At 38.3% G+C, this 27,968-nt stretch overlaps 1 protein-coding gene across 5 annotated transcripts; it reads right to left on the reverse strand.

Annotated features, from left to right (window-relative positions):
* Window positions 1-32: 32 nt before the first annotated feature.
* Window positions 33-27,968, reverse strand: SGCE (sarcoglycan epsilon). Of its 5 annotated transcripts, XM_082755172.1 has the most exons (12): window positions 27,858-27,968; window positions 21,768-21,872; window positions 17,625-17,747; window positions 15,129-15,286; window positions 12,788-12,860; window positions 11,263-11,461; window positions 9,416-9,578; window positions 6,504-6,715; window positions 5,753-5,779; window positions 4,831-5,019; window positions 2,957-3,000; window positions 33-166 (listed from the first exon to the last, which is right to left on the reverse strand). In XM_082755172.1, the coding sequence occupies exons 1-12, from the start codon at window positions 27,952-27,954 to the stop codon at window positions 150-152; spliced, it is 1,407 nt and encodes a 468-aa protein (XP_082611298.1). In that variant the 5' UTR covers window positions 27,955-27,968; the 3' UTR covers window positions 33-149. The 5 variants fall into 5 exon arrangements, with proteins under 5 accessions (XP_082611298.1, XP_082611299.1, XP_082611300.1 ...); XM_082755173.1 differs by lacking the exon at window positions 17,625-17,747; XM_082755174.1 differs by lacking the exon at window positions 21,768-21,872 and having other exon boundaries at window positions 27,858-27,928.

Raw genomic sequence — 27,968 nt, forward strand, 5'->3', positions numbered from 1 at the left:
TGTACTCTCTGGCACTGAAATCAGCTTAATACTGTGGGCATGCACAATATACACCAGGAAAACTCATGCATCAATCAGAACAGATAAGGAATAGGACAATTCCTGCTTTCTCTGATTACAAATTCATCGCTTCTGTTAATTTTCTTTCCTCAGGAATACCATTTACCTGTAAATAGATAAGAGTTCATATAATCCATCAATTGCAGGTGATGCTTCAACAATATTGAGCTATCAACTGGTAGCACACTCTGTAAATATGATTTATTAGCCCCTTATCAACAAGCACATTGGAATTATCAACAGAAAGAAACAATGGTACAAGTACAACCTGAAGCAGAAGACAGCGCAGACAAAAAAAGCTTTGCTTGGTTCCTTTTGGGAAAGGAGAGATGTGGAAGAAGACAGTTTAACTGGGAATTCATTCATCTTTCTACTTTGGATCATTTCACTGGGAGACTGCGAAACTCAAAATGGAAAATGGTGTGTATAGTGTACTTGTTCTTTTCCATCATAATAAAATCCTATACTTTAGTTCATCTAACCACCTTGAGAGAGTGACCATGGATTTTCCTGATCTATAACAGAAACAATTACAAAAATAAAACTTAATAAACCTTTTCAGATTGGAGCTCAGTAGCAGTTTTCAGGAGTCTAAGGTGCTCATGCTAAGATAACTCAGATGTGAGTTGCCACCTTTCATACAACTCCTTCCCAGTTATGTTTTAACTGTGAAATAGTTGAGCATTATGTTAGCAATTAAGTCCAGTTCCCATATTTTTATATAAGGTAAGAAAGATTTATTGTTTCTGTGGGGGTTCAAATAGTTCCCCGATAGGATTTTGATTATTAGACACCCTCTGCTCTTGAAATTAAATACTGAGTATGGCTGACTGAAGGTTTGAAATAGAAATATCCTCTTATTCATGCTGCTGGCTGTTATGTTAGCAGTCTGAATGTATCATGGGGAATTCTCCATAGGAAAGGAAGAAAATCAAACTAGTGTAGTTCTATAGTTTTTTGTGTGTTTTACCTTCAGTGTTTTAGTTCTGTAAATGTTTTATTTGAACAGATCAATAAAACTATTTGCTGGGTTTGCACTGATGCTGCTCAGAGTTTTAGGAACACCCGAGTTTTACTTTATGTCTAATGTCTCTCCAAGTCTCACCTTCTGACAGTACAAGTCAGGGATTTCCATTTAGGAGACAAATTGCTATGGGCACATGCTCTCATGTCAGGAAAGCGCTGGCTCGCAGTGCCAGCTGTACGTCTGCGTTACAAAGGAACGTGTCATTGCCAACTAAGAAAATCCAGGGAAACGTCTGTCCCCTTCCACCCTCCCCTGCCACTTCTGAGAGCTTGTCACAGGCGGTGTCTGTGCCGAATAGAGAGGAGCAGCTGTATTTAGCTCACCCGGACATGACAAAAGGTAACTAACATAACCAGCCTTTGCCTGAAAAGCTGTTCAAAGCCAAGTAACCATGACACAAATATTTTGGAACCTGTGAAGCAATTCACAATTAAGAGAATTTTTTTGGTTTAATGTATTTTAAAATCTGCCTTCTGTTTAAGAAGAGCCAAGAGTGATTTCTACCATAATAATGTCCTTTAGAAAACACACACGCAGGAGGATTTTTAACACCTATTTTTGGGCAGTTCTCCAGCACGATTTGCACGTTACAAGCCCATGGTAGCTTACATATCATAACCTCTTTTAAAGTTTCTCACTGCCATCACCATACACAGTACTACCAAGAGATTTTGCATCTTTTTACTGCAAGACAGACTGGCATTCTTATAGCTAGACAGTCGTAACAGAAATGCTAGACAGGGTGACATTTTTATTTTGCCTTCCAAATGCCTTTGATCATTGAGAATATGCTAAATTTCAAACCAAACCTGTGCTGGAGGCTTCAGATGGATACTTCCAGGGTCAGCCACCACTTCCAGTAAATTTATAATAAAGCACACAAGTGGCAAAGCTAGTAGAACAACAGTAAGGTGTTTTTTTTGCTTATTTGTTTTTTTTTTTAACGTTTTTAACTTCCAGATTTAAGCAAAAAACCAAACGTGTGCAGAAGCATCTACTATATACTTGCCTCAAATCTTTGAAATGTTGTCATACGAAATTCTCCTTTAATCCCCGAAAGCAGTAATGAAGAAGAAGGATTTTGAATGAAAACGAAGAAATTGCTTATATAACTCCTAACTTAGAACAAATCTTCCTCTCAGAGCTGTAATTTACAGACTTTGTTCAATACATATGTATCTACAGTTTTGCCTAAATACCTCTTTGAATATTCAAAAATTATACCTTGGCCTTTACTTTTTCTTTATAAGATCCTCATTCCATTTCCCACATGGCTAAAACCGTATCCTCCTCAGTCCCCATATGCTACCAGATAACTAAGGGAACCATCAGCCTTAGGGGAATCATTCACAGCCTCAGTCAGCACACGTTACCATTTGTGAAAATGGTGCAAAAGTGATGACTAAGACACTGGAAACCAGCAGTATGGACATTTATCTCACCACAAATTCCCCAATATCCACTGTTTATGTTAACAGCATATAAAAAGCTTCTTCTTCAGAGCTTTACTGGTATTGGCAGGAATTAGAAATGTTGATTTTGTACTAAATTTTAGAGAATCTGAGCAGCGTAACTGCATTTGGGGATCTGGCTGTAGTTTCCTGCTGTAGTAGAAAATTATTTCTATGAGGAGTTTTCTAATATAGCTGTACCAGATTCCAGTGTCACATGTTGAGTCCTAATGCAGCATTCCTCCTACTTGTTCAACCAATCCTATAACAAAATTTCCAATGATGTATCTAAAAACATCTGGAATGACAATCCTTTCATACTTCATTATTTTTGAAAATGGTTTCCACCATACATGGACTGTACGTGTTTTGGTTGCCCACCAGTCACGTAATAGTCACAGTATTTTTCAGTACTGACCTGCACTCTGCTGCTGTGGAATCTGAGTCTGATGTGGCAGGTTCCTACAAAAAAAATAAATTAAAAAAATTAATAACTTTAAAACTTCCATACAAATTCTTAAGTGTTATGCATAAAAGTTTAATATGTCTAGCTAAAATTTGTGGGGTTTTGCTTATGAAGCAATAATATCAATTTTTGCTATGCAAATCAAGTTGTCAAAAGTCAGCTAAGTCAATAAAAAAGTTAGTTTTAAGGAGTAGTTCCTGTGATTTTACTTGTCAGCTGGGCTCAAATGCTCAAACTTGGTGAAAGACCAGAGGTAACAACAGGCTTCTGATGTTATGCAGAGCTCAGTTTTTGTAAGTGATGGATTTAAAAAAGGTCTTTGCAAGTTAATTATTCACTGCAGAATGAATGAATGTTCTGTTGGTCTTACACATCTGACCAGTTCACTTACCAAGCCAAAGTCACGTTTTTATGCCTTGCTTAAGTGCCTATTTTAACAGGTACCAGATATTAAGGGTACTTTTACGGAAAGGAATTAGGGGTTGGAATGAAGGTGAAGTGGCTAAGAACTGTATGTACAAGTTCAGAAAGCCTCTGGTGCAGGCTCCAGCACCCCCACTAAAAAAAAATAAATATTCACAAGGTTGGCTTTCTTTGGAATTAATCATCTGAATAAAGGCAAATACAAAGTTTTTACAGTGTTATGGTCCAGGTGTGTGAAGTAAAGAAGGAAAACACCATCTGGAAGTATCATTTTGATCCTGCATCACCTCTTAAACCTCCCTGTACATTTGGCATAAATTCACACTCGCTCACAGGTCCTCATTTCTTTTACCGTAACTTTTGGCTTTATTTTAAAAACTGCTGTTGTGAATAGAAGAACAAACTGTAAAAATAACACAGCAGTTGTACAGGGGGTCATTTATACAGCTATACTTCCTGGAGAAATTTTTTTTTAGAACTTAGTTTAGGGACAGGGAGAAGAAAATACTTAGCACATTATCTACATTATGAAGGGAACATGGGGCAACCATGTGCAAATTGGGGCCAGTTTAGTGCTGGCACTGGACCAGTATCATCATGGTTGTGCCATTCCCTCTCTCACACAGGCCCATCAGCTGAGGAGCTACCAGTTTGAGCTATTGCCTTGTCACTGAGTAATGCCAGTCACCTCTAAGGCCGTTTTCTCAGATCTGCTCAACTACTGACAACTCAGCCAAACCCTTCCAGAAATGTCTTTTTTTTTTTTTTTTTTCTGCAGCATTGCCTACCTGTTTGGCTTGGAAAATATGCACAGCATTAGATGACTTTGTCTCGATAGTTTCATAAAGTTTTCGATAAATGCACTTTAAGAAATAAAAATGACTATTTTTCTGGTTTCTGTCTTGGCAACAGTGGAGATGGCTGAGGTTACTTTTTCATTGGTAATCCTGTGTTTACTATCAGCATAATGGAAAACACTCTTCTGTGCAATGTTAACATTTCAGACACAAACCATCCCTGACAGGTACATGGCTAAATACTAAAAAAGTTGGGATTTTATGGGGTCGGTGTTGTTTTTATAACAGAACTCTAAAGACACATACTAAGAAATAGGGTTTCCAAAAAGGAACAGTTCTGATTCCTCTGTCAAAAGTAGTTTTTCTCCAAAATATGCAGAAATGTAATTGTTCCATACAAAGCTTCTTGCCAAGTTTGCAGCCTGGAATCCAGTCATCTATTTTTATCACAGTGGGCCTTTATTTCTGCTTGAAATGCAAGCGTCAGAGCAATCCTGAACTACAGAGTCATTACTGGTACCCCCACAACAAACACATTCCAGAGTTAAATTGTGTAACATAATAAGTATTAAAATAAATAAATAAATAAATAATCAAAATACTTACTGTTGTGTTTGCATCAGTGGCATACTAGTATTGTCGTAGCTGTCTGTGTGAAGGGGTGGCACAATCTCGCCAGTAACTGGGTGAAACACGGGCAGTGTGGAAAGAGGCCAGGCTATCTCCCTGTTTTTAGACATGTCACGCAGCTCTTTAGTCGATTTCTGTATAGCGCTGTGGTGGACCAACTGGATGCTAGGTCAAAAAGGAAATAAAATAGTAAATACGTATTTTAAGTGCTCTGTCTAAATTGAAAGACTTTTACAATTATTATTTTTTAAAAATATACAAGGACTAATGCATGCTACAGACTCCATAGTGCAGCAATTACAGCAAACCCTTCCATAGTTAATTTAATAAATAATGGATTTATTTCATTTTGAAGGCAGTAATTATTCTACTAGACACTGCTGTCTGGAGAAGTATTTTGCATATTTTGCAATACTGTGCAATTTACTGCTATTTTTCCATTTATTTGCTGCAGTTCAAATAAAACTTTTGGTAACTCCTTATTCATGTGGTACATCCAAAAAACTTCAAAGAAAATTAATTTTAAAACACTCTATGCTGTAGCCACTGGACACCTTCCAGGATATTCCTTCTCCTGTCCACTACTTTGAAAATACAGACTGGGAGGTCCAACGATCAGGAGAATAAACTATATTTTAAGATATTTATTCTTAACAGAACTAATTTATTACAGACTAATTTATTTACAGAACTGACAGTTGTTAATTTCAAACCCTTTTTATTCTGATCTTCTAGCCTCGCCAAGACTCTGATTTAAAAGCAGCTTTCACATTTATGAATTAAACCATGGATTAGAGAGAATGAAAGAAGATTATGACACACATGTATGAAGCATGACAAGCTACTGAAAATGGAAATTAAATGATAAAAGAAAAATAACAGGAAAGAAGACACTTACTCTGGTGTTTGCATGTTTCTCTTTTCCCTAAAAACAAAACAAAATTTATGAATTAAATAATAGCATTGATAGTTGGAACATTAAGTCTATCTGATGATGAAAATAGTATGTGATATAGAAATGCTGACAACGTTACTGCTAAATGCAACTTGGCAGCATTTGCAACTGGGTTTATGGCAAGGCCTTGATGAACGCACGTACAGAGATGGGGTACTGATGACAGACACACAGACACACACACGTAGAAATGAAAATGCAAGTTAAAGAACAAGCTTCTGGCTAAAATAAATTCTGTGACAAAATGAAAATTGTAGTTTGTGTAAGAAATGGCAGAAATTGCGTTACTTGCTGCTTTCTGTTTACGGTTACCTCTTTTATTATATGTCTAAATTCAGTTCACATCCTCAAGCAGATTTATTTGATAAAAGTTAGCATTTTAGAAATTACTTAATAGTACTGAACCAGTGATCCTTTATTAGTATTTTATTTGTTTGGGGGCAAGAAATTTCAGGTTTATGTGGAGATTTTTAACCCTTTCAACTAGAATAATTAAAGTCCCTGTATGCATTCTCTTGGAAATTACTCTATGTGATTAGATGACAAATAGCTCAATATTTCAAAACAGATGTCTTTTGGCATGTTTTATTTATTCTTTTAATGAAGTGAATGGAATTCTTCTAACAAATAGTCTTCTATGCATTATAATCTTAGAAAAGTGTACAATTACTAATTAGTGTGTTAAAGTACTCACACTCCTTCCCGTCGGCAGCACATGATATAGGCAAGTATTAGAAAAAGCACCAGTGCTACTGCCGAGGGCACTGCCAGTGTAATTAGGAAATCCGAGTAATAGTCTCTGCTTTTCAGTGTATCAGAAGGTGGCTTGTATTCTCCACCATCAGGTAATATCCCCTCTCCGCGAATCACTTCCTGAAAGGTGGAAACTTGTTTGGTATTGTCAACCTGACAGCCAGGGGAAAAAAAAAATAAGAAAGAAAAAAAAGAAAATTACATAACAAAGTAAGAGAATGTAAAACCAGGAAGTACTTAATCAATGAAAACACAGAAAAGAACCTGTATTACACAATAACATTTGACAAATTCTATACATTTTTGTCCAGTCACTTTTTTTTAAACAATAAAATCTTACAGTTTGTCAAAACTTTCTAGATATTATCTATATTCTAGTTTCTAATATTACGTTATCATATTGTTACTAACAAGGTAACATAGGTTACTTTTGTGCCTGACAGAGATACTGTTGTTTTTTTCATGTTGTTTTTTGTTTGTTTGGTTGGTTTGGTTTTACAGATTAATTTTTGGATTATTACAAACAAATGCTATTTGAGTAAAAGTTCAGTTTTTGTTTATTTTTTTTTTTTTTTTGAACAGCAAAACTGATTTGTGATGAATAAATCGACTTCTTTCTAGTCTTCCTAAATAACAATACTGCCCTCTCTTGTATGAAGGTGGTAGAGATGAGGAGTGTAACTTTCCTCCTCGTACTGTCCTACAGAGTTTTAATATCGAGTGTTACAAACAGCAAGAGGCAACACCTGAGCTGCTGAGGGCTGAGCAGCTCTAGGCCATCCCCTTCCACCCAATGCAGGAAGACAAGTATTTAGTTGATCATACCCAGAGTTCAAAGTTCTACCTCCTAATTCAACTAAATTTCAGAAGACTGCATTCCTTGCCACAAATACATATTTTTAATGTCTGTATCTAAAGTTCCTGGAAATACAAACTTTGTAGTTGCTGAATTTCATATTGCACTTAAGTGACTGCCTGTTCCATCACCTCCTCATTTTCTGGTTCTTTTCTTGTTATCTTCAGTTAGATATTTGAAAATATACAGAATTTGCCTACACACTTGACTTTTGGTCATGTCTTCACAATTTGCAACTTAATTCACAAACAAGTGCATTAAAACTTGTGCAATGGATGAAAAGAATTTCATGGAATGCTAGAAAGAATGCTTGCTTGGGTTTCAAGTGTATACATTTGTATTTTCTAACTGCAAGACTGTTAGACAAAAAACAATTTACGTATTCTCTACTTATTAAATGCTGTAATATATTTTACATGAGGTATTCCAGGTCCATCTGGTTGCTTAGTGGAACCTCAAGCCCTAAGCTGATGCACAAAAAAGATCTGTGTACCTACTGATGGGGGCAGGAGCCCACCCATGGGGGCAGGAGCCCACCCAGGGAACGAGAACAAGCTGTCAGACAGCAGCGTTAAGAGGAGCAATGTACTAAGTTGCCCGTCTTTTCAGAATTTGGGACCCACAAACTTAAATCCACTCTTTGATGCGTGTGTCACCTGCCAATGTCACTTCATAACGTGAGAGGAATAGAGGAAGCTATGATGGCTGTATTTTCAGTCACTGGTTTAGGTTGCAGTTACGGCAAATAGAGCTGAACTCTCTCCCAGTACACAGATCTCAGGGGACTTCCTACCCCTTGTTTTGCCTTGTGAAAAGCTGACTATGATTAGATAGAGGGAAGCTTGGCTCCATTTTCTCTTTGATGCAGCATCCAGGAACAGTGCTGTTGGCAGCAGCAAACACCCCTAAGCCTGTTTAAATTCAGTTACGGTGGCACGCTGCCAAAACAAGTGCCAAGCGCCAAGTTCAGGAAGGTTGTGAAATTGACTGCTGTAGAAAATTATGCTTCTCTTAGGGAGTCTGTTCCTTTTACACATCCCAGGGTGACCTCTGCCTTTCTCAAAACAGCACGACAATGCTGCTTCATGATTAGTTTATGAGCCACTGCTACTGGCAGACCTTTTTTCTGGAGCAGTCCTAAGCAGTTGCTATTCGTTCTGCATCTGTACAGTTGGTTATTCTTGCATTACTGCACTATTCCTCTGCTTCTCCTTTTGAAATTTATCCTGTTTGCTCAGGCTATTTCTCCAGTTTCTCAAGATCTCTCTGAATTGTGTCCTGTCCATCTATGCACATGCAGTTCCTTTCAGCTTTACGGGGCCTGCAAACCTAATTTAATAAGCACATTCTGTCATCCATATTAATGAATAATGGCAGGGAATTATTGTAATCCTGATATGACTGTGGCTATCCAGCCAGTTTTCCACTAGGCCCACAAAGAATTTAATCTAGGTCACATTTCCTGAGCATACCTATTTTGATTTCATTAGCCAACACTATTTTGTTTCCTTTTTAACATTAAATATGTTTTATACAAATAGTATTCCTATGCTGTTAAAAAGTATTTCAAAAAATAAACTACTCAGTGCTGTAGACTCGATATTTGAGAAAACAAATCTATATACACATTTTAGGAAAGCAGATGTAACTAGCAGTATTAGAGCATTCAATTAACAAACTACATCTACGTAAACAGTTGTCTTTACTTTTAGCTCTGTAAGCCCTATAGGTCTTTTGCCATTTATATAAATCACAGTTAGCAAAAATTAATATCGTGGTTTCACTGTTGCTGTATTCTGAGTTCAGTCCACAAAGCAAAATCCTTTCACAATCTTAAGAGTGGCTGCTAAATGGAGAACAATGTCAACTGGTCACAATGAAGTGGAATTTGGCACAGTTGTCTGGCCAGGCTGGCAAAACTCTTACCTAAATAATGACTAGAATGAAATATTGAACTTCAACAAACAACATTTTTATGCAACAATAACATAACTCACCAGAGAGATTTTACACCAATCAATATGGAATTGAGTACGGAACTTTTTATCACATGTTATTAAGGGCTCCATTTCTTGACTGCATCTCAGCTGATTTTGTGGGTTTTCTACTTCCCGTAAGCACGAGGAGAAGGGAACATCTGCACCAACCATAACGTACACACTGCAGAAAGAGATGAGTGACAGACTGTCAGGATACCTCTCACAAATACCCAAAGGACAATGACATGCTATTCCGAAGACTATTCTTGTTCACAGTAACAGTCAGACATTTTAAAGACTTTTTTTAGTTTCTTCTTGATAGTATGCTTTACCTAAGCATAGGAATAGCATACTGAAACCACACAGATTTTTCTAGCTACATATTACAACTTACTTTGTTTTGCAGCATAATGCAAATGCTTGCTTACCGTTAGAGTTGTCAAGTTCCGGACTTCTTATCTTGGAAGCCCTAGACTTCCAAGTGTAGGTTCCTCATGTAAATAAATCAGTACTACTTTTGAAAATTGTATTAAAAAGTTTAATTTTATCTTTTGGAAATCTTCAGTCCAGCTCAGCATAGTATTTTTAAATAATTTCTTCCCATGTTTTCAAAGAAATTAATTAGGACTTACATTTATAAACTAATAGGAAAGTGACAAAGCCCCCAGTTTCTCCTGAAAGATTTGACACAACCAACACAATTTGGGGAATAACGAAAGCAGTGTGTAAACACAGTACTTCATTTAGCATTACAGTGCATAAAATAACAGCAGCTCCACTGACCGTATTATTCATTTTCATATTTAAATATGTAGAATTCTGCTGGAAAATATGGTCTGCTGCACTAGACAATAATGTACCAGTGGATCCTGGCATAGAAATTACATAGTGATTGCTGTTTTTCTTTAAGGCATTATCTAACTAAATGTTTGAAATGTAGCCACTTGCAGTAAGCGGCCCTCCTACTGCTCTAGCAAGTACAGAGTGTGTAAGCCACCCTCCTTCTTCAGATGTGTTCAGAAACTCCAGATGCAAAACAAGGACTCTGTAACAACAATCTTGTTTGCACACAGCTTGGATTTAGACACCCTAGCCCTTCTTTAGACATTTATTTGACCCAAAATCTCTAAAAGAGGTAAAAAATGAAATAAGATAAAATCACTAGACACCTTTAATTTTGCCAGGGAAAAGCACTACCACAGCCGGTATACTTGAAGAGACTGGATCCTTATCAGTTTATAAATGGAACATCATATTGCAGAACAGAGTGTATGGTTATGAATTACATCTGGAAATAATGGATTTCTGCAGTTCACAGTCAGTAATCTAAACTCCCCAGACAGCTCAAGCTTAAAACTTTGATCTGTCCACAATGCTCTCGAAGCGCACAACTAGGGATTCACTAAGACTACAGCTACAAATGACACTGCTAAACACTAAATGCTCATAGAAATCTGAGTGTCTTTGCAACTTGCACTCTACAACACCCTCTTTTAAATTTTTGAGTATTTAACAGTTCCTAATTTGCAAAACTCAAAAGTATACCAAACCACTTCTCAATATTAAGACTAGAATGACAAAATAAGTGTATTTACTACTAACTATTTTGTAACTAATGGAATTTATTAGTATTTGTTGGACTGTAAGATCAATGTATAGAAAACTGTCACTTGCATAAAACACAAAAAATCCATGCTACAATGGATGTTTGGAATATCAGTAAACGTTTCATATCTAACACCAATTGGGATTTCCAAAATATAAAACAATAATTGCAAAATTTCTAGAGAGCCTGTAAAAATATTAAGCCTTTCTGTAAGAAAAGAAGAGTAAAGTAGAAATAACAGACTGACACATCTGCTTACCCTTCCTTCATGTCATTAATAGGAAGTGGCACTCTCCCTCCCCTGTCCAGCGCAGAAGTAATGTTTATAGCATTCAAGCGTTCTGGCTGCCATACATTTTTCACTGCTCCAAGAAAGTCTCCCAGAACTTCACTTGCTAACATTTCTTCCACATTCATATTCCTTATGAAGAACTCCGCTTGATACGGTAAAGGAAAATCTAGTCGTAACGAAGAAGAGAGAGTTTTGCCTTAAACAATGACTTCAAAACAAATATTTTAAAGCAATGATTAGTGCAATACCACTTTAAGGTTGGTAAATATTTACAAAAATCTTGTATTTGAAATAGCCCACTTGGAGCCTAACATGAGTATTGTTTAATTAAAGATTAGTACCATCAGTTATTACATAAGCTGAAAATCATTGGCAATTTATGAAGTTACTACAATATGGGGAAGAGGAATGAAGGAAAAGATTCTCAGCTCCTAAATCTTCATTAAAGACAAAAGTAGATTCATGCTAACATTAGTGTCAAAGCTGCTACCTTGCTACCAGAAAATTAGAATATATTTATTTAACTGCAGGATGTGTGTTACTAGCGTGATGTTTGTAGAAAGTCTCTAATGGCTGAAATAAATAAAATCCCTAGTAGCACTACACCTCTGCTACTCAGGCTTTACAATAATATAAGAAATATGGTGTTTGAATAATTTGACAGAAACTGTTCTTAGATGTCAAAAGAAATAGACCTTACAAACGATTCATACAGAAGGCAAGCTGAATCTTTGCTATCTTGAATTGTTTTAGGTTATGTAATTCATTTTTTCATAAACCACGAAATATTTTATCATTATCATTTATTTTTATCATTTTACCATTGTCATTTATTTTTATCATTCATCTGTCATTAAAATGCACATTGGTGCTTTCTGATACCATTTTGGAATACTAGCTCTGCTACAGCTGAGGATGTATTTCAGAAGCTCAATTAATTTCAGCAAAGCAGGGGCACTTATGCCACCAGGCAATTTGGCCCAGTGTTGAAATTTTAGCAATTTTTTCTACCCACTGCTTTAAAAAAAATCAACTCTTATATTCATTAAACAGTAATGTGTTATTGCTGAGTTCCTTGTCCTATTTTGTCCTGTATTGCTGAGGGCTCTTTTAAAATATGCACCTAGCGTTGTTCTTTGCATAAAGAAAACTAAGCAAACTGAACAGCATACAGAAATACATGTACAGTGAAATCCTTTGTGCAAGCTCCATTTGAAAAGACATAAATTTCAAATTACTTCCAAAACATAGACTTTTTTTTTTTTTTTTATGAATAAGGGATCATAGTCTTACCTGACATAAAAAATTCAGACAAAAATAACAAACTGAAACAAAAGAGGAAAAACTCCCTTACTTCCCCTTTATGCCCCTATATTTGGCTTGAAGACCTGACAACTATTTTACAGTACTTTTTATCATATAAGAATGGGATCTCAAAAGATTTATTTTGTTTATTCAGTTCAAAACTTAACAAGCTGTGTTCTGCACATACCTTCTGCTGACATTATATTAATGATCAAATTACGTCTTGCTGTCTCAAAGGTACGCCTGTTATATGCAGTGATCTGGAGTAAAAAAAGAAACAACCATAAGCAAAAATGTGGGGGTGGCATTTCCCATCCTACCCCCAACCCTCTGGAAGCCCCACTCCCGTTGAGACCTGTATTCATTGTTAGCTCCCCAGGGAACTCAACTAGCTAGAGACATTTAAATGAATTATTGGGAACCCAGCAATTGCAGTCTTTGGGACTGGGATTTAGTTTTAGTTCTAGCCCCAATGAAGTTTTACTTCATGAATGGATTCATAAGCATTGCTCTAACACAAGTAGTTTTTAAAAAATCCTGGAATCTGTAAGTGGAGGGGAACTGAAAACCAGTAGGTAGATGCAACTTTCATGCCTCTTATTAAACTTATAAACCACTGATCAAATTATGCAAGGATACCAATCTTATATGTTCGGGATGCCTGAAATGCTCACAGGTGTCAAATACAGTCCTTGGTAGTTGCTGCATAATGCTGCACAGAAATGGAACTGTGATTATGTGCTCACTCACAAGAATTACAGAATGAGGCTGGATATTGATATTATTTAAGTAATATTTTCTCTACTTTTTATTTCCTGGATGGTGATAAATCTTTCATGAAGCAAATAAAACAAGGCTTCCTCCCTGAGTTCACACTTCAGTTCATTTCAGAGAGAGAGGAGAGGCAGAGCATGACTGCAGTTGACAGGACTGTGCTGCTCCTCAGCAAGTAGAGCCACACAGCATTTGTGAGATGGATTACCAAAGAAACAGAAGTACAACTACTGCAGGACTTAAGCAGTGGGAAAAGGTTGCCCAACAAAATTAAATCTCATGTAATTTATAAATTTCATGATAAAAGTACAAGAAAATTCCTTAGATTTTTTTCAGTTCCTCAGTTTTGTTAATTTTTCAGAGTTGTTTCAACAGTAGTTTGACCATTAATAGTTAGAAAACCTAACTCTGGTGGTATGAGATCTATGTAGGAACATGGAAGTACCTATTTTGAGCCTGTACTTCAGACTGTTGTTGGTCTGGACTGTACACCCGTGGCTAGTAAAAGCAACAATGGTAGAAATTGCCTCTGTACTGAGTATTCATTCAAATACAAGCTGTCTTGTATTTGCTGCAGTGCTTGGGTTGTTAGGTGCTTCGAATCAGGAGGTCTCCTTGAACTAATTTATCTACCCATGGCATCGCCTCAGGTATCAGGATGTGGTGAAAGTGAAGATTCAGACTAAGAACACACAACCGCTCCTCTCATATGGCACTAGAAGCGGAAAAAATGCAACCTGCCTTCACCTTGTCGTGTGGAATTAATGCAAAAGCCACACACGAGCACAGGTCCACAACACAGTAACTCATACACTAGGCAAGAGTTAGTTCAAACAGAGGCTTCAGCTCATGCTTACGGTGTAATTCTTGATATAGACCCTAGGGAGTAAAAGCACACGCCATATAGAAAAATATAATTTTAAGTAATGGTTAAAGTAGAGCAAATGGAGCTAAATGGAGTCTGCAAGTACTTCTGCACACAATTAACTCTATTGATGTGATTAGTCGTGCTGAAATCAAAAATGAATCAAGCACGGGTGAAATTATCTACAGCATAACTTAACATTTAGAGTCGTCATCCTTGAGGAAGAACAACTGTATCAAATACAATTTAAAGAGAAAGCTCATCAGGGGTTTAAGACAAATGCATCGCTGAAGAAGCGCAATGGCTGGAGCAAGTTAATTAGTGGATCCTCCTTAGCACTGTGAGCTATGCAGTGTCTTATTCATTCCACTATGATATACCTGACAGCAAATAGTCCTTTCTCCCTTGTTTCAATTGCTGCTCAGTGAATAATTGATGTTTTTAAACATTTGGGTAGTTAGTTGTGAAAAATAAAGTAGTGGGTCTGTCATGGCTACAATTACAAGAATAGAATTAAATTGATGAAACTGCCAATTAAAATAAAATTTGTCGATAAACATGGATAATGGACCAGATAATACTTGATGAAAAATAATGCAATTTAAAAGGAAAAAAAGTTAACCTGTTTATTGTTCGAATGCTGTATTTTACAGACAGGAAAAGTCTGGCCTAAAACTCGGGGTAAAACATTACAAAGCTCAGAACTGAAGTATTATGAAGACGTAGTAGGGAAAACGTTCATGTCACAAGTGACTTCCCTGCCTTACAATCCTCCTTCTCCATTGTAATTAACTTTTCAAAAAGAGGAGTGGGAGTCAATGCCTGCTGACAATTCTGAACATACACTCCAAACCAGAATAATCTGTGGGGCATTTTTGCAAGCAAGTACCTCAATGACGGTTGGTTTGCCCACGTTCTCTACAGTTGGTGAACCGTACAGCACCCCATCGCTGTAGGGTGTCCTCTGTATGTAGCGCAGCCATCCAGGTCTGTCAGGGTAACCCATTAAGTTGGTATTAAATGTTATAGGATCATTGCTTATTTCACCTAGATGGGAAAAGTAGCATCAGAACATTCACAAGAACATGCAATATGCTTGGACTTTGATGTTTGCTTTAGAAAAAATTATTTTGATTTCCAGTTATGTCTTCTAAACACTTCCATGGAAAAAAAAAAAAAAAAAAAAAAGTAAATGCTCATCTTTAATATATTAGAAACGTGAATTCACCTGTAAGCATTAAGACATTCTTATCTGAAAAACATAACCAACTGCAGAGATGAATGCACTTGTACCCCTAGACTCATTTTCCAGTGGGTCTGATTTTTAGAACTCAGTTTCACCTAGGATTGAATCATCTAATCTCCCTACTGATGAAAGCACAAATTTTAATGCCCCAAAAGGTATCTTTTAGTTATTTTTTTTCCTTTTTTAAAAAAATAATTATTCCAAAGTCCCAATGTGCCTGGAAGGGCTTACTGTAAACAGTGGCTGTGTAACTACTGATGCTTGAAAGCTTCTATCAGTATCAAGACACATAGATCTTCAGCACAAACAGCCTGGCAGTAATTATTTTTTTTTTCCAGAGAATAAATTAGTTTGGAAAGAGGACCAAATATGCCTGCAAAATGGATCCATGGATGGCTATGTACAGTGGGTCCAGATGCAATCTCTGAAAGCAAACAACAGCAGCAGTTCTTGTGGCTCCTACGGATGCTCTCTCACATGGCTGGTTTTGACTTCTGTTTATTTTAGCTTTTGCAGACACACCTCAGAAGACCCCCACTGCTGAGGGGGGGGGGCACCTTACAACCGAGGCACAGAGCTCGAGCAGATCAGTTCTACACCCATGCACACAGCTCTGCACGGTGCTCCTCAAACTCAGCTCTGAGATGGCACCAGCAGCAGCTGTAGGACAAGTGACAAACGGAGGTGTGACAGGCAGGCTGGGTGTGACAGACGGAAGAAACTGAGCTCAGTGAAGAAAGGAGCCACAACTGAAGGAAGGGCCTCACTAACCCAGCACCGAGGCGTAACGTGACTTTCCTCACAGCTCCCCTGGGACATCGCGGTCATCTATTACTGCACTGGTAATAAAATGCCCAGCATCGCAAATGCTTTCTGAAAAGCACCCGTGATACGTTCTGGTTTGCCTTTCTTCAAGGTAGGTTGTGCCAAGGCATGGTCGGCTTTGGTCTTCCAGTCAGTTTCGGGTAGGATCACATACAGAGATACCAGTACAGAGATTTCAGCACTATCTGAAATCAGACTGATGCTGCACTGGAATCAGGCTGGGACCGTAGGCATGTGAAAGATAACCCCTAACTAACACAATGTCCAGGTCTGTGTGCCAAAGATGTGGAAAAACAGGGCCAGAGGCAAACTTCACTGTAGCCCTGGTAGTAGCTCTACCAGTCACTGTTACAGGAAACGGAGACCCAGGCACAAGGGTGAGTAAAAACACCCACTTCATGGGGAGGAAATAAATAAATAAGCTGGTTGCATCCATGACAAAATTTAACAGGAACTTATTTTGTCTTTGAAGAGAGTTTTGGAAGCTGTACTCTCAAATTGATTCGAAAGCTTATTAATGAAACAGTAGGTTTTGATTATGTATGCACGATACGTGCACTATTTTTTTCATATTTTATAGGAAAAGAGCATACATTTATTTATATTATACATTAAAGGACAGATTTACATATTTATTATTCCTTTTCAGTGTTGTGGGACGGGACGTTCCTTCTTTCTCCTCTCCCCCCCCCAGCTTGTTTATTCTCGCCTGCCAATGATGGATCCTTTGGCTTTAACTCAGGTGTACATCAAACCACCACGCCTAGGAAATAACAGCTCTGTCTCTAAAAACAAACAGCTTAATAACATTAAACTGTCCCTAAATATAGAACTAAGGCTGAATCCAAACGAGCTTTTTTTTTCCAGTGAAAGAAAATATCATTACATAGTCTCGTACTTATTTTAATGTTCTTTTGTCTCAAGTTTGCTGTATCCCTGCAAAATGCTCCTTCATCAAGCCTGACACCTACTATTTCTGTAAGACTGATCAAATAAATGCCCTTTTTCAACAAACATAATTATTACACTTCCATCATTTCATATTTAAAGGAAAAAAAAAAGCATACTTCTTAAACTCAGATAAACAGTGTGCTATTATGCCTTCTCAAATTAACTACATTTTTTAGAGCACAGTTACATGCATCTTTTCACAAATGATGATCACAAAACAAAACATTTGAAGATATTTCAATATAAACTAAAAACTATCCTTTGTATGTTAGATGATTCAATGCAAGGTACGTTAAATATATATATATATATTAATTTTTTTCAGATTTTTTACATAACATGGAAGATCTTAGCATCCCATACCAGGTTTTGGGTAAGGAGGAAACTCCCCCTTAAAGTACTCTCTCTCCAAAACATGAACAAAAAGAACTCCAGCAGAAGGGTATACATTCCGATCAGAGTGCACCTTAGACAGAATCGTGTACACTGGAAAGCAGAAGGAAAGATAAAAGAGAGAAAAGCACAAGTGAGACATGCTCTAGGTAACACAGCATGCATTTCAACAGCAGTGTGTGCAACCGGGAAGAGGAAAGCAACACATATTAGATACCTGTTAATAAGTTTTTAAAAGGTTGCATAGATTTAAGAACAGAATAAAGGGCAAACCCTCTCTTTCTCCCACAGGATCCCTTCCAATATTGCAATAAACAAAACGGGCTGTGTTAGAATTCAAGTAGTACAACCTATTTGCTTTTATTACAATAAAAAAAATGAGGGAGTCTATTGCAATTTTTATATTGTTTTATTTGCAATATTACATACATAAAAATACATGAGATAAGCAATACAATCATTTTTTTTTTATATATTTAACAATAAAATAAAGAACACGAGAAATACTGTGGAATCTTAGCAATAAAGAGTAGTGATTCTTCTCTAAACAAAATAGTAGATTTTTCAGTTCCAGGGCAGAAAAGGGCAAAGCAATTCACTTTAGCTAAGGATTTATGAGTTCTTAAAGATAGATTTTCTTAGACCAGTAGGGCCAGATAATCTACATCTAAAAATGTGTTCACTGAAGATGTTGTGCATGTATCGAAACTGAAGGACGTGGGTAATTATAGGCCAGTCAGATGACAGTGACTCCAAACAAAAATCACATTTTACAGGACTGAAATTAAAAACCTAAAGGAAACTTACTCTAGAACAATATGCCATTTAAATACAGTTAGTTCATAAAAGTACCTCTTATTTAGGTATAACACCTTTGATACAGTATTATAAATGCATTCTAATGAATTTGAGTACAAAAATCATTATGACACGTGAAATGAATAAGAACCCACTTGACTGACAAGTTTCAAATTTTAAGCATAAATGGAAAACACTGATCTAATAGAGGTATGTTGCGGGGTCTTAACGGGACTGACTGTAGGTCATATCATTATTCCATGCTATTATTCAATTTTTTTCAAGTCACTGATGTCCAAGAATCAATCACTGATGATAAATTTTGTGCATTAAATTAGGATAACACAAGTGGTAAAGATGAGCCCTGGATAGAGTGATACACGGCTACCTGCCTTGCACGCTAACTGAAACAGACCTTACACGAAGCCACGTCTACAAACAAAGACTCTAGGCCATACAGCATGGGGAAGTCATAGTGAAGAGTGGTCCTACAAGAGACTTTGGAGTCATTGTAATAAACTCATAGGAACAAAGGCATAGCTTCTGGTAGATGAAGGGGCTAATTTCAACATTTAGATCAATAAGCAAGAAATATCTGCAATGTGTATCAAGCTAAATTTTCTACTCCTGGTAAAATGTTTCTTTAGACTTGGCGTTACACCAACCTTTGTATTTGAAAGATCCTTAAAAGAAGCCCTGACAATTAGGCATTAATCACCGACATGGCACCCCTCGTACCACGTACTCCGTGTGGAATCCATCTCACCTAATTTTAGATGCCTACAGAAACAACATCCACCACTGAGTCAGCCGGGCTCCTTTTATAGTCAGTGGAGAGAAACAGACGCTTCTAGGGGTTGATTAATTTGATTTTGCCTGTAAAATGAGATGAATCATGTCCTACATTCCTGCCTCCTCTCACTGGATCTCTGCTGACTACAGCCGAGGGGAGATGCAGACATCTGTAACGCAGACCTTCCAGTCTCCGAGCCGGATCCAAATTGAACAGCCCCAACCTCTTAATACAATATTGATCAAATTCCACAGCAGGAACATTTCCACTGAACAGCACTGACCGCCTCAGTGAGAGGTCATAAATAAGTAATACTTTTTGAAGGATCAATGACAGGATCTTTTTACCAACAGAGAAAGTGTTCGGTGCCTCGCTTGAGGTACGAACCATTTTCCTGTGAATTCACATGAATCTTGCTGGAAAAGTGTCAGCCATAATCATGGTCCCTTGGTTATCTGTGTAATGATCTGCTTATTGGAGTCGGTGTTTTTTTTCAGTTTTAGAAGTTCCTTTTGACACAGTAGGGAGCAATGTCTCCACAACAACTTTATCTTAAAGAGAAAATTAAAATGGACCCTGGAATTTTAATATAGTTTATTTTTTAATAATGTATTACAATTGTTGTGATTAATAAACCAATTATTGTAATGTTTGTACAGTAACACAGCTATTTGATTTGCAAAATTAAAATTAATATTTTAGTGACCCCAAAAAACTTGTTCACTCCCTTCTGTGAATAAGTTGTAAACAGATCAAGAAAACTTTAATTTCCTGTAAAATAATTTCAAGAAAAGCTGAAAAAGTATTTGTAACATTAATAGGTCTCTTCACAGAGCAGAAAAGCTGAGAAAAATATGGTGACTGGATGAAAACGTCAAATATACCCCAAAAATCTATTTTTCCATTTCTGATTCGTTGACTCTACAGTAAAGGTCAAACAGGAAGAACAGTGAAAAAGTAATGTATATTTTCTCTTCAAGTAATAGTTTTAGAAAGTAGGAAAGATAATACATGTAAGATCAACTGTTACTACAGAAAACCCCATGTAACCCGTATATTTCTTTTGTCTGTTAGAGGAAATCTATTGCTACCACTAATTACCTGCACCTAGATACTTAGTAATGAGACACTCTCTCTTGCTAAGGTAAACGTATGCATAAGGATTTCACCAAGATTGATGTCCTACATTTGCATAAAATCTAAAAATGCCTCTCAGAAGGAAGAAAAATAAAAGGAAAACATCCTTATTTTATCTTATAATGACATTGTAATGACACGAATCCATAGGGTAAGAACTGGAAAGTCTTTACCCCCCGTATCAGATAAGCTCTCTTCTTTTTTCCCAACGAAGTTCCTTCAAAATCAAAAGGAAAATGTTGAGTCTTCAGTCCTCTGCAGTATTCAATGCTTCTCAGTAATGAAACAAGTGAAACGCTATTTTCTTCAGAAGCTTTTAAAACTCACAATTATTTTCATAAGATTGCCAGACTGGCGATGAACGTGTAATCATCTCAGGTGATCTAAGGCTGAAGCTGAATACACCAACTTCTAAAGACTAATCTAATTCTGCAAACTGTCACGTATGTACTGGGTGGGCGAATTCCCCATGGCAGATAAAGTTCCAAGGACTCTGAAAGGCTTCTGTAAATCTACCCATGAGAAATTAAAATTTTTCACTACATGGGATAACAACAGTTCCCCCAAAAAAAACAAAAACCACCAATAGCAGCTACCTCAACAGCATTGTTGTTTATCTTTCTTGTTTCCAGGTCCCTTGGAGGGCTTTCCAAGATCCCAAGATCTATCTGCACAGAAAGGATAGAAATTCTAGAGATTGGGGGGAAGAAAAAGAAATAGTAGATAAATTGGGAACTGAATGTTGGAAAACATGCATCATTCTTTGAGCCATGTAAAGAAATTACCCCAGTTGTCCTTTTTGTGCATGGGCATAGCAAGGAATTAAGCTCAGATTGTATCAGCCTCCAGCCCAGAGGTTCTTTCTCCACCGATTTTTAGCAGAGGAGACAATCCCAGAAATAATTTGGTTTGGGGGCCAATGCAGATGGCCTACCTGGCTAGGCAGTCAATGCAAAGCCAACAGGCTTTTCTCAGCTCGTGTAGAATAGCTACAATATTCTAGGTGCACTCTAAAATGTTTTTTTTAAATGTATGTGTATCTAGGGATTTTGTTTAATTGTTTCAGATAAGTTATTGTATTAAGCAAACGGCAGAGGTGTTTCCAAGCAACCAGCAGCAGTAAGAAAATATGCAATATTAGGTACAAACACAGCCATTATTTCAAGCAAAGCTGGAACTGCAACACGAAAAGTTGGGGAGAACTAGCAAAGACACACACATCTGTGAATGTTTAAAAGGTTGAAGAAATGCAAGATTTTCCAAATTACTTACCTTAAAATAGCACCTTATGCCTAAAACAAGGACATGACTGAAAAAGCAGGAGTAATATTAAAAGCAGATTTGACTGAACCAACACGGGGTTTAAATTGATGACCTAAACTCACCATTCTTCTCAACAGCCTTTATTCTGCTGATAATATAGCTGTTGGCTTGCTTAGTCTTCCAGTTAACTGTTCCATTATTGCCATCAGCAGAGCTTAACAAAAAAGCTTTTCAGAATAAAACAAATGCAAAATAAATTAGTCAGATCAACAGACTCCCACAAATCAACTATCAGATGGAATCAGATACCTTCTAAACCAGGTTTTTTATTTAGTCAGAGCTCAGGAATCTCAGGTTAAGAAGTGATGATGCTGTTTGATATGAATACGTAAGTATATATTACTCTTCCTGATAGTAACCTTTTTGACATTCATTGCCCAAATAAGCCAAGTTTGCACTAAATGCTTAAGCACCTGTAGCTGCTGTTGCTGACATAATGACATTGGTAAGAAATATATGATGAAGCACATTCTCTGATGAATATATTTGCACTGGTGAAGCCTCATATGCAGGCAAAGACATACCTAAAGTTACTTTCATTGATGTAATATATTGTAGCCGAAGTAGGGGAAGTAATATAACCTAGAGCACGGCTTTGCTTACAGGAAGATGCTGGCAACTGGTGCCAAACACCTTGCCTTGCAGCAGAACCAATAACCAGTTCTGAGAAAAGAAGTGGTTAAAATTAGTTATCTTCACCCCACTCAGCCAGAGATGGTTCCATCAGCACAGCTGGAGGCACAAGAAGGTTTAAACATGGTGAGGAGCAAAGCACACAGGAGACTCTGAAAGCAGCTGTAGAGCTGCCCAACAGCCTCCATTTCAGCAGTGGCAGGACTGCCTGAGAAAGCTCCCTCTTCACCTCCAGCTTTTTGGTTTTGTGTTCCTTTCCTCTGCGATGCAGGATGTAACAGCTGTTTGCAGGTTACACGCCAACTGAAAACCCAGATAGAAGGAACTGCAGTAAGAAGCTAGGAAGGGAGAGTGGACTTAATAAATAGGTGTTCCTTTGAAATAGTTTGGGAGTACAAACTCGTGTCAAACTCCAGCTAGAAGATGTTATCAGGCTAACGTCTTAACTTGCTTAGAAAAATAGCAATGTCAGAATCAAACAAGTAGTGGTAGTTTCCCTCGGATACATCTCTGTTGACAAACATGCATTAAAAATATGCACTGAACCTTTATACTAGAAATGTAAACATTTGTGGAAACTTTTTCTGGCATGGCTGCACTTGTCAGCTGCCACCCTACTGATACCACGTTCTCCACGCAGAATTTGGGAGGCCCAACAGATCAGGCTTAAGCAGGAAAGATGCACAAACACGGATCTATGCATGTGGCTGAAACACTTATTAGTGACAATTTACCCCAAACAACTAAAATTTAATTTAGGATAAAGCATAAGAGCACAACAACCAAAAAAAAACAACTGTGTACTGAAATTACCCTACCAGCACAATGACATTTCTCAGTTATACATTTGTTAGCTTTCTTTAGATTTTCCATATACAGCAAGGATCTGGTTTAGCAACAAGCTGTTATTGCCATCCAGTGTTCTCCATCTGTCTCGCACGAAGGACAGCTTCCTCCCTGCTGAAATGATCTGCCTACCCTGAAAATCTTCATACAATAGTGTCTATTTATAGGTTACCCCACGCAGTGCTGTTCATGACCTTTAGTGTACATTTTTGCTAACACTAGGAATGCTCAAAAAAATCCAAAAAGGTGAAATAAAGTTGTTGTGTTATTTCAGATGCATGATCCAGGCAATTAGGACTTTTTCAGGTAGAAACCAATCCCAGGCAAAGCAATTTGATTGGATTAATGAAGGACTAAATGTTGAAGAGTATTATACTTATCACAATCAACAAGGGTTTAATGCATCCTTTCAAACTGATGCTTTTTGATGAGTTTGCCTGATAAAAACAGCATACTGATGACATTACCCGTAGACATACAGCGTGTCCCCTAGCACTTTGAGAAACCAGATGCAAAATGAATCTAGCCTATTTAAATGGAATATATATAGAAAAGTTCAAAGATGCATTTTCAAAATACATTCTTTTATATTGAAAAATAAATTACCAATGTATTTGCTCTGGGCCCACAAGTGGGGATTAACGAGGTTACCTGTCCACCTCTTTACCTTCGTTGCAGTCCACAGGGGAGCTGGAAAAGCATCCAATGCATCTGTTATTCAGATGCCATGCTTTACAGTGTAGTGTTTTAATATAAGTATATACGTCACCATCTACTTGATTTTAAATGAAAGGTGTGAAATGGAACAATGGAGGAACACAATGCCCATTCAGCAGCTCTCATCACAGGAACAGCAGTCTCAAACAACAGATCAGGGCTCCTGGATGGATAGTTAATTGGTTACATCAGAGTTCTAGTATGTCTCACAAAGCATTGGCCTTATGCTACTGGAATATTTTAATATATATAAAATGACCAGGATATATACCATATATTGATAAAATCTGCAGGTTAAACCAAAGGCTGGGAGATTAATAACTAATGTAAGTGACAAGCCGCTAACACAGCACAGTGAGTTGTTTGGTTAGCTTAAGGTGATCACTGATGAGTACTTCAGTAGAATAAAATGTAAATACATGCCCAGGAACAAAGGACGCATGGCGTACTTACGTTACAGAGCATGCAGTTCAGGGATCCAGAACTTTGATAAAAGACACTACGGAGATGTAGCAGATAACGTGTTGAACAGAGGCTTTCAGCAGAACACTGGTTGGAACAGCTACTACATAAACAAGTACATCAAGGAGTAGCAGGGAGATTTTATTTTTGTGTGTGAGACAGATATGATCACCGTTCAAATGCTGTGTCTGGTACGTACAAAGAGCCTTCAAGAAGCGTAGTGACAACATGAAGAAAGCTCAGGGAGTATCTGTGAATATGATTAGAGGATGACAAAAGAGGCCTTATACTGAAGAGCACAGGAGTTCAGACTACTCATTTTTACCGAAGATAAATTTTAGAGAGAATGTGATCACCTTCGTACTCACAGTGTCAGGCTCTTCAGTTTGTTACATATTGCCAGGGGGTGCAGGAGGACCAGCTCCCAGCTCTGTGCCTGGGACCTGGACATGCTCAGGACAGTACATCCACCTACAGGGCCCTTTTTTGTTAATTTTACTTGCATAGATCTTACGTAAAGGTTTCAATTATTAATACTTAACAGCAGAATATTAAATGCAGCACACAGCTCCACCTCTCAAAACCCTGCATTGCCCTTCTCTCCCATACCTCTACCCCTACAAACCCAGAAATGCTTCCAAGCTCTACAATTATTCATCTGTGCTCAGTGCCTATCTGCCTGTTTCTGTTCCATCCATTTTGGACTGTAACATCCGAGCATTTCTCTGAGATCAATCAAGACAAGCAACCAGATGAGGCATTTTGTCAGTCTCACTGTGAAACTTCAGCAGTTGCATTCTTGGGAATGCTGCAAATGACACACTGGAAGAACGAAACCCTCGTGCTTTATTAATAGCAACATTTAGCCACACCATTCTCCCTCCTACCACAGACCTGACAAAGAAACCAAATCCCTGTAGTTTTTCCACAAAGGCAAGGAAAACAACATTGCCACAATTCCTACAGTTCAGCCCTGAGCCCATGGTGTAGCCAGGGAAGGAACATTGCCTGGATTCCTCTTACATTTCCATCTGCTCTTGATACAAATTACTAGAGTATCTCTACTTAGGTCTGATTTCTCAGGCTGCAATTGATTCAAAAGATTAAAGAAATTCAGAAAAGCCACAGGTTTCAAGATGCTGAGATTGCCACCTGACCACTACTTAGTTCTTTCTAACTTCCCATCCCAGTGGCTTAGGCTACCACTAAAAATAATCTACATTAAAAAGACATTTTGGCTGGTTGTGCTGCAATTGTAACAACATTTAGCCAGTCTCCACTACTTAGTTGGGAGGGAAATGTCAGATCTCACTACAATCATGAACTGATGGACATGGAAAATTGCTTGGTTTTAGCCAGTCATTATTTAAATTTTTCATAGTTATTCAGATAACAAAGCTATTATCATTAGGTTTTACCATTAAACAGTTACCAGCCTTGAGTTACATCTTCACCAGCACAGCAATGTCATACAGCATTGTTTTTTCAGTGGTGAAACCATGCCCATTTAATAGCAGTTATTCATGTACTTTAGCTTCACAGTAACAGAATTGACAATCTCATTTGTATTCGAAAAGCTGAACCTTAAATATCATTGCAACAACGGTGGCAAGTCCCATTTTTTCTAGCACTGAAGGAGATGATCATCAGCTACTGTTTGAGAGCCAGGTCCTCCACTCTTGAGTACAATACCAGCTCCCTGGGATCAAATACAGGACTTCTGAAATCACTCTTACACTCTTTAACCTCTTGAGTCTCTTAAAATCTCTGAATTTTGAGTTAACATTTTGCTGGTGGGAAAAAGAGCAAACAACAGACTGGACTTCTGGCAGCAAACAGCCTCCTACAAAAAAAACTCTGTGTATATATCTCATAGATCTTTAACACATACAAAAAGCATAAGGTAAGTTTATTCTGTAGTCAAGTGTTACAACAGAAACAGGAAAAACTAATCTCTATTAGTAGAAGAGAACTCAAATCTATTCATTGATCTTGCAGTTCTTCCCATATTGTTTTCTCTGTAAGCTGCTCATTTGGTTTTGCCTGGCTAAATAATGCTTCAGTACTATACAGTCTCCTTAAGGACAGAATTTAAAATAAATTATTTTTATGGGAGGCTGTAGCTTTGCTTAGGACCAGCGATCCAGGTTGGAAGTTCTCTCACATGGTCATAGCTGAGATGCCAGGCACTGGGAAAGCTGGAAGATGGACAGGTTCAGCCCAAGAGTTGCATTCAAGAGCTATAATGAATATAATTTTGTTTGTTTGTTGGTTGGTTTAAAGGGGGAAAAAAAGCTCAAGTGAGCCCTGGGGCAGTTTATATCATTCAAATTATAAGCTGTCCTGTGTCATACCTGAATTCAGACCAGGGACATAGTACAAAATTCCACCCTGACAAAGAATAGATGTTATGCAGATAGCACTCACAAGAACTTAATACTGTTCATGTTTCCTTTTTTTATATTGGTCTCAAGCCATTTATTGTGCTGTTGGAACTAATGAAATCCAACTTGAGACAAGCTTAAAAAGGTCTGAAAAGGAAAAGTTAACAAAAAAAAATTAAAACTTCTTCCTTTACTGTGGAGCCTGGGAGGGACTTGTGGATTAGGCTCACAGCTCAGCCTCCAGAAACACATTTTAGTTGAGCTTTTTTAGATTTAATATCTCCGTAGATACTGAAAGCTTATCCTAGGACTGTCCTAGTTTTCCCTTGGCTGCCATGCCAGTCTTGGGAGAGGGAGGCAGGAAGGATTTCCACATTAGGAGAAAGCGGTATCTTGCAGTATCCCGTAGTACCGTGCATCTGACAAATTCAGTTTAATCCTTACATTGAACAACTTAACGCTTGGGCGCTAATTGCACCTTTAATATACCCAGCACCTCATGCCACTTCTGCTGTCAGCGCCCCAAGACAAGTACTGTCACACACCTCCAGTACTGGAGGTATGTTTACGTGTTACTCGGGAGGATATTGAACAGATCGCTAGTTTCCAGATGGCATACCCTTGAGCCCTCACACCACAAAATAATTTAGAGAAACATCGCTGTTAACCTGTTTTTGGGGTGCCACCAGCCTCACCACAGCACTTGTGGCAGGGCTGCTGGCGAAGCACCTCAGGGTTGAAGAACCCCGGCGGGGTGAGACCCGAGCATGACCTGATAGCTACGGTTTATACCCATCAGGGAGCGGAATGAAGCCTTTCCCTGCAGCCTCAACCCCGGCACGGCAGGATTAAGCTGGCAACTCCTTTAGCCGGGGCGGCACGCGAAGGACGGGCTGGCACAGCGCCCAGCGCACAGCGCCCGGCCGGGGAGGCGGCGGCGGCCCCTGCCTCACCCGGGGAGCCCCGAAGCTGCCGCGCCGCCCTCCCCGCACCCCAATGCCGCACCGGGAGGCGGCTGCGGCCCCGCTCCGACCCTCGGCCGCCTCCCGAGGGAGAAAGCAGGGGCCAAGGCGGGGCAGGCTCCCGGCGGCTCCCGGCGCCGCGACCGACCTGTGAGCAGCAGTGCGGGCCATGGCCCCGCCGCGCAGCCCCGCATGGCTCCCCGCTCCGCCGCCGCCGCCGCCTGCTGCCGCCACCTCCGCCGCATCCTCCGCCCGCCGG

The sequence above is a fragment of the Aythya marila genome (genome assembly GCF_965140915.1).
Source record: "Aythya marila genome assembly, chromosome: 2".
Taxonomy (NCBI): domain Eukaryota; kingdom Metazoa; phylum Chordata; class Aves; order Anseriformes; family Anatidae; genus Aythya; species Aythya marila.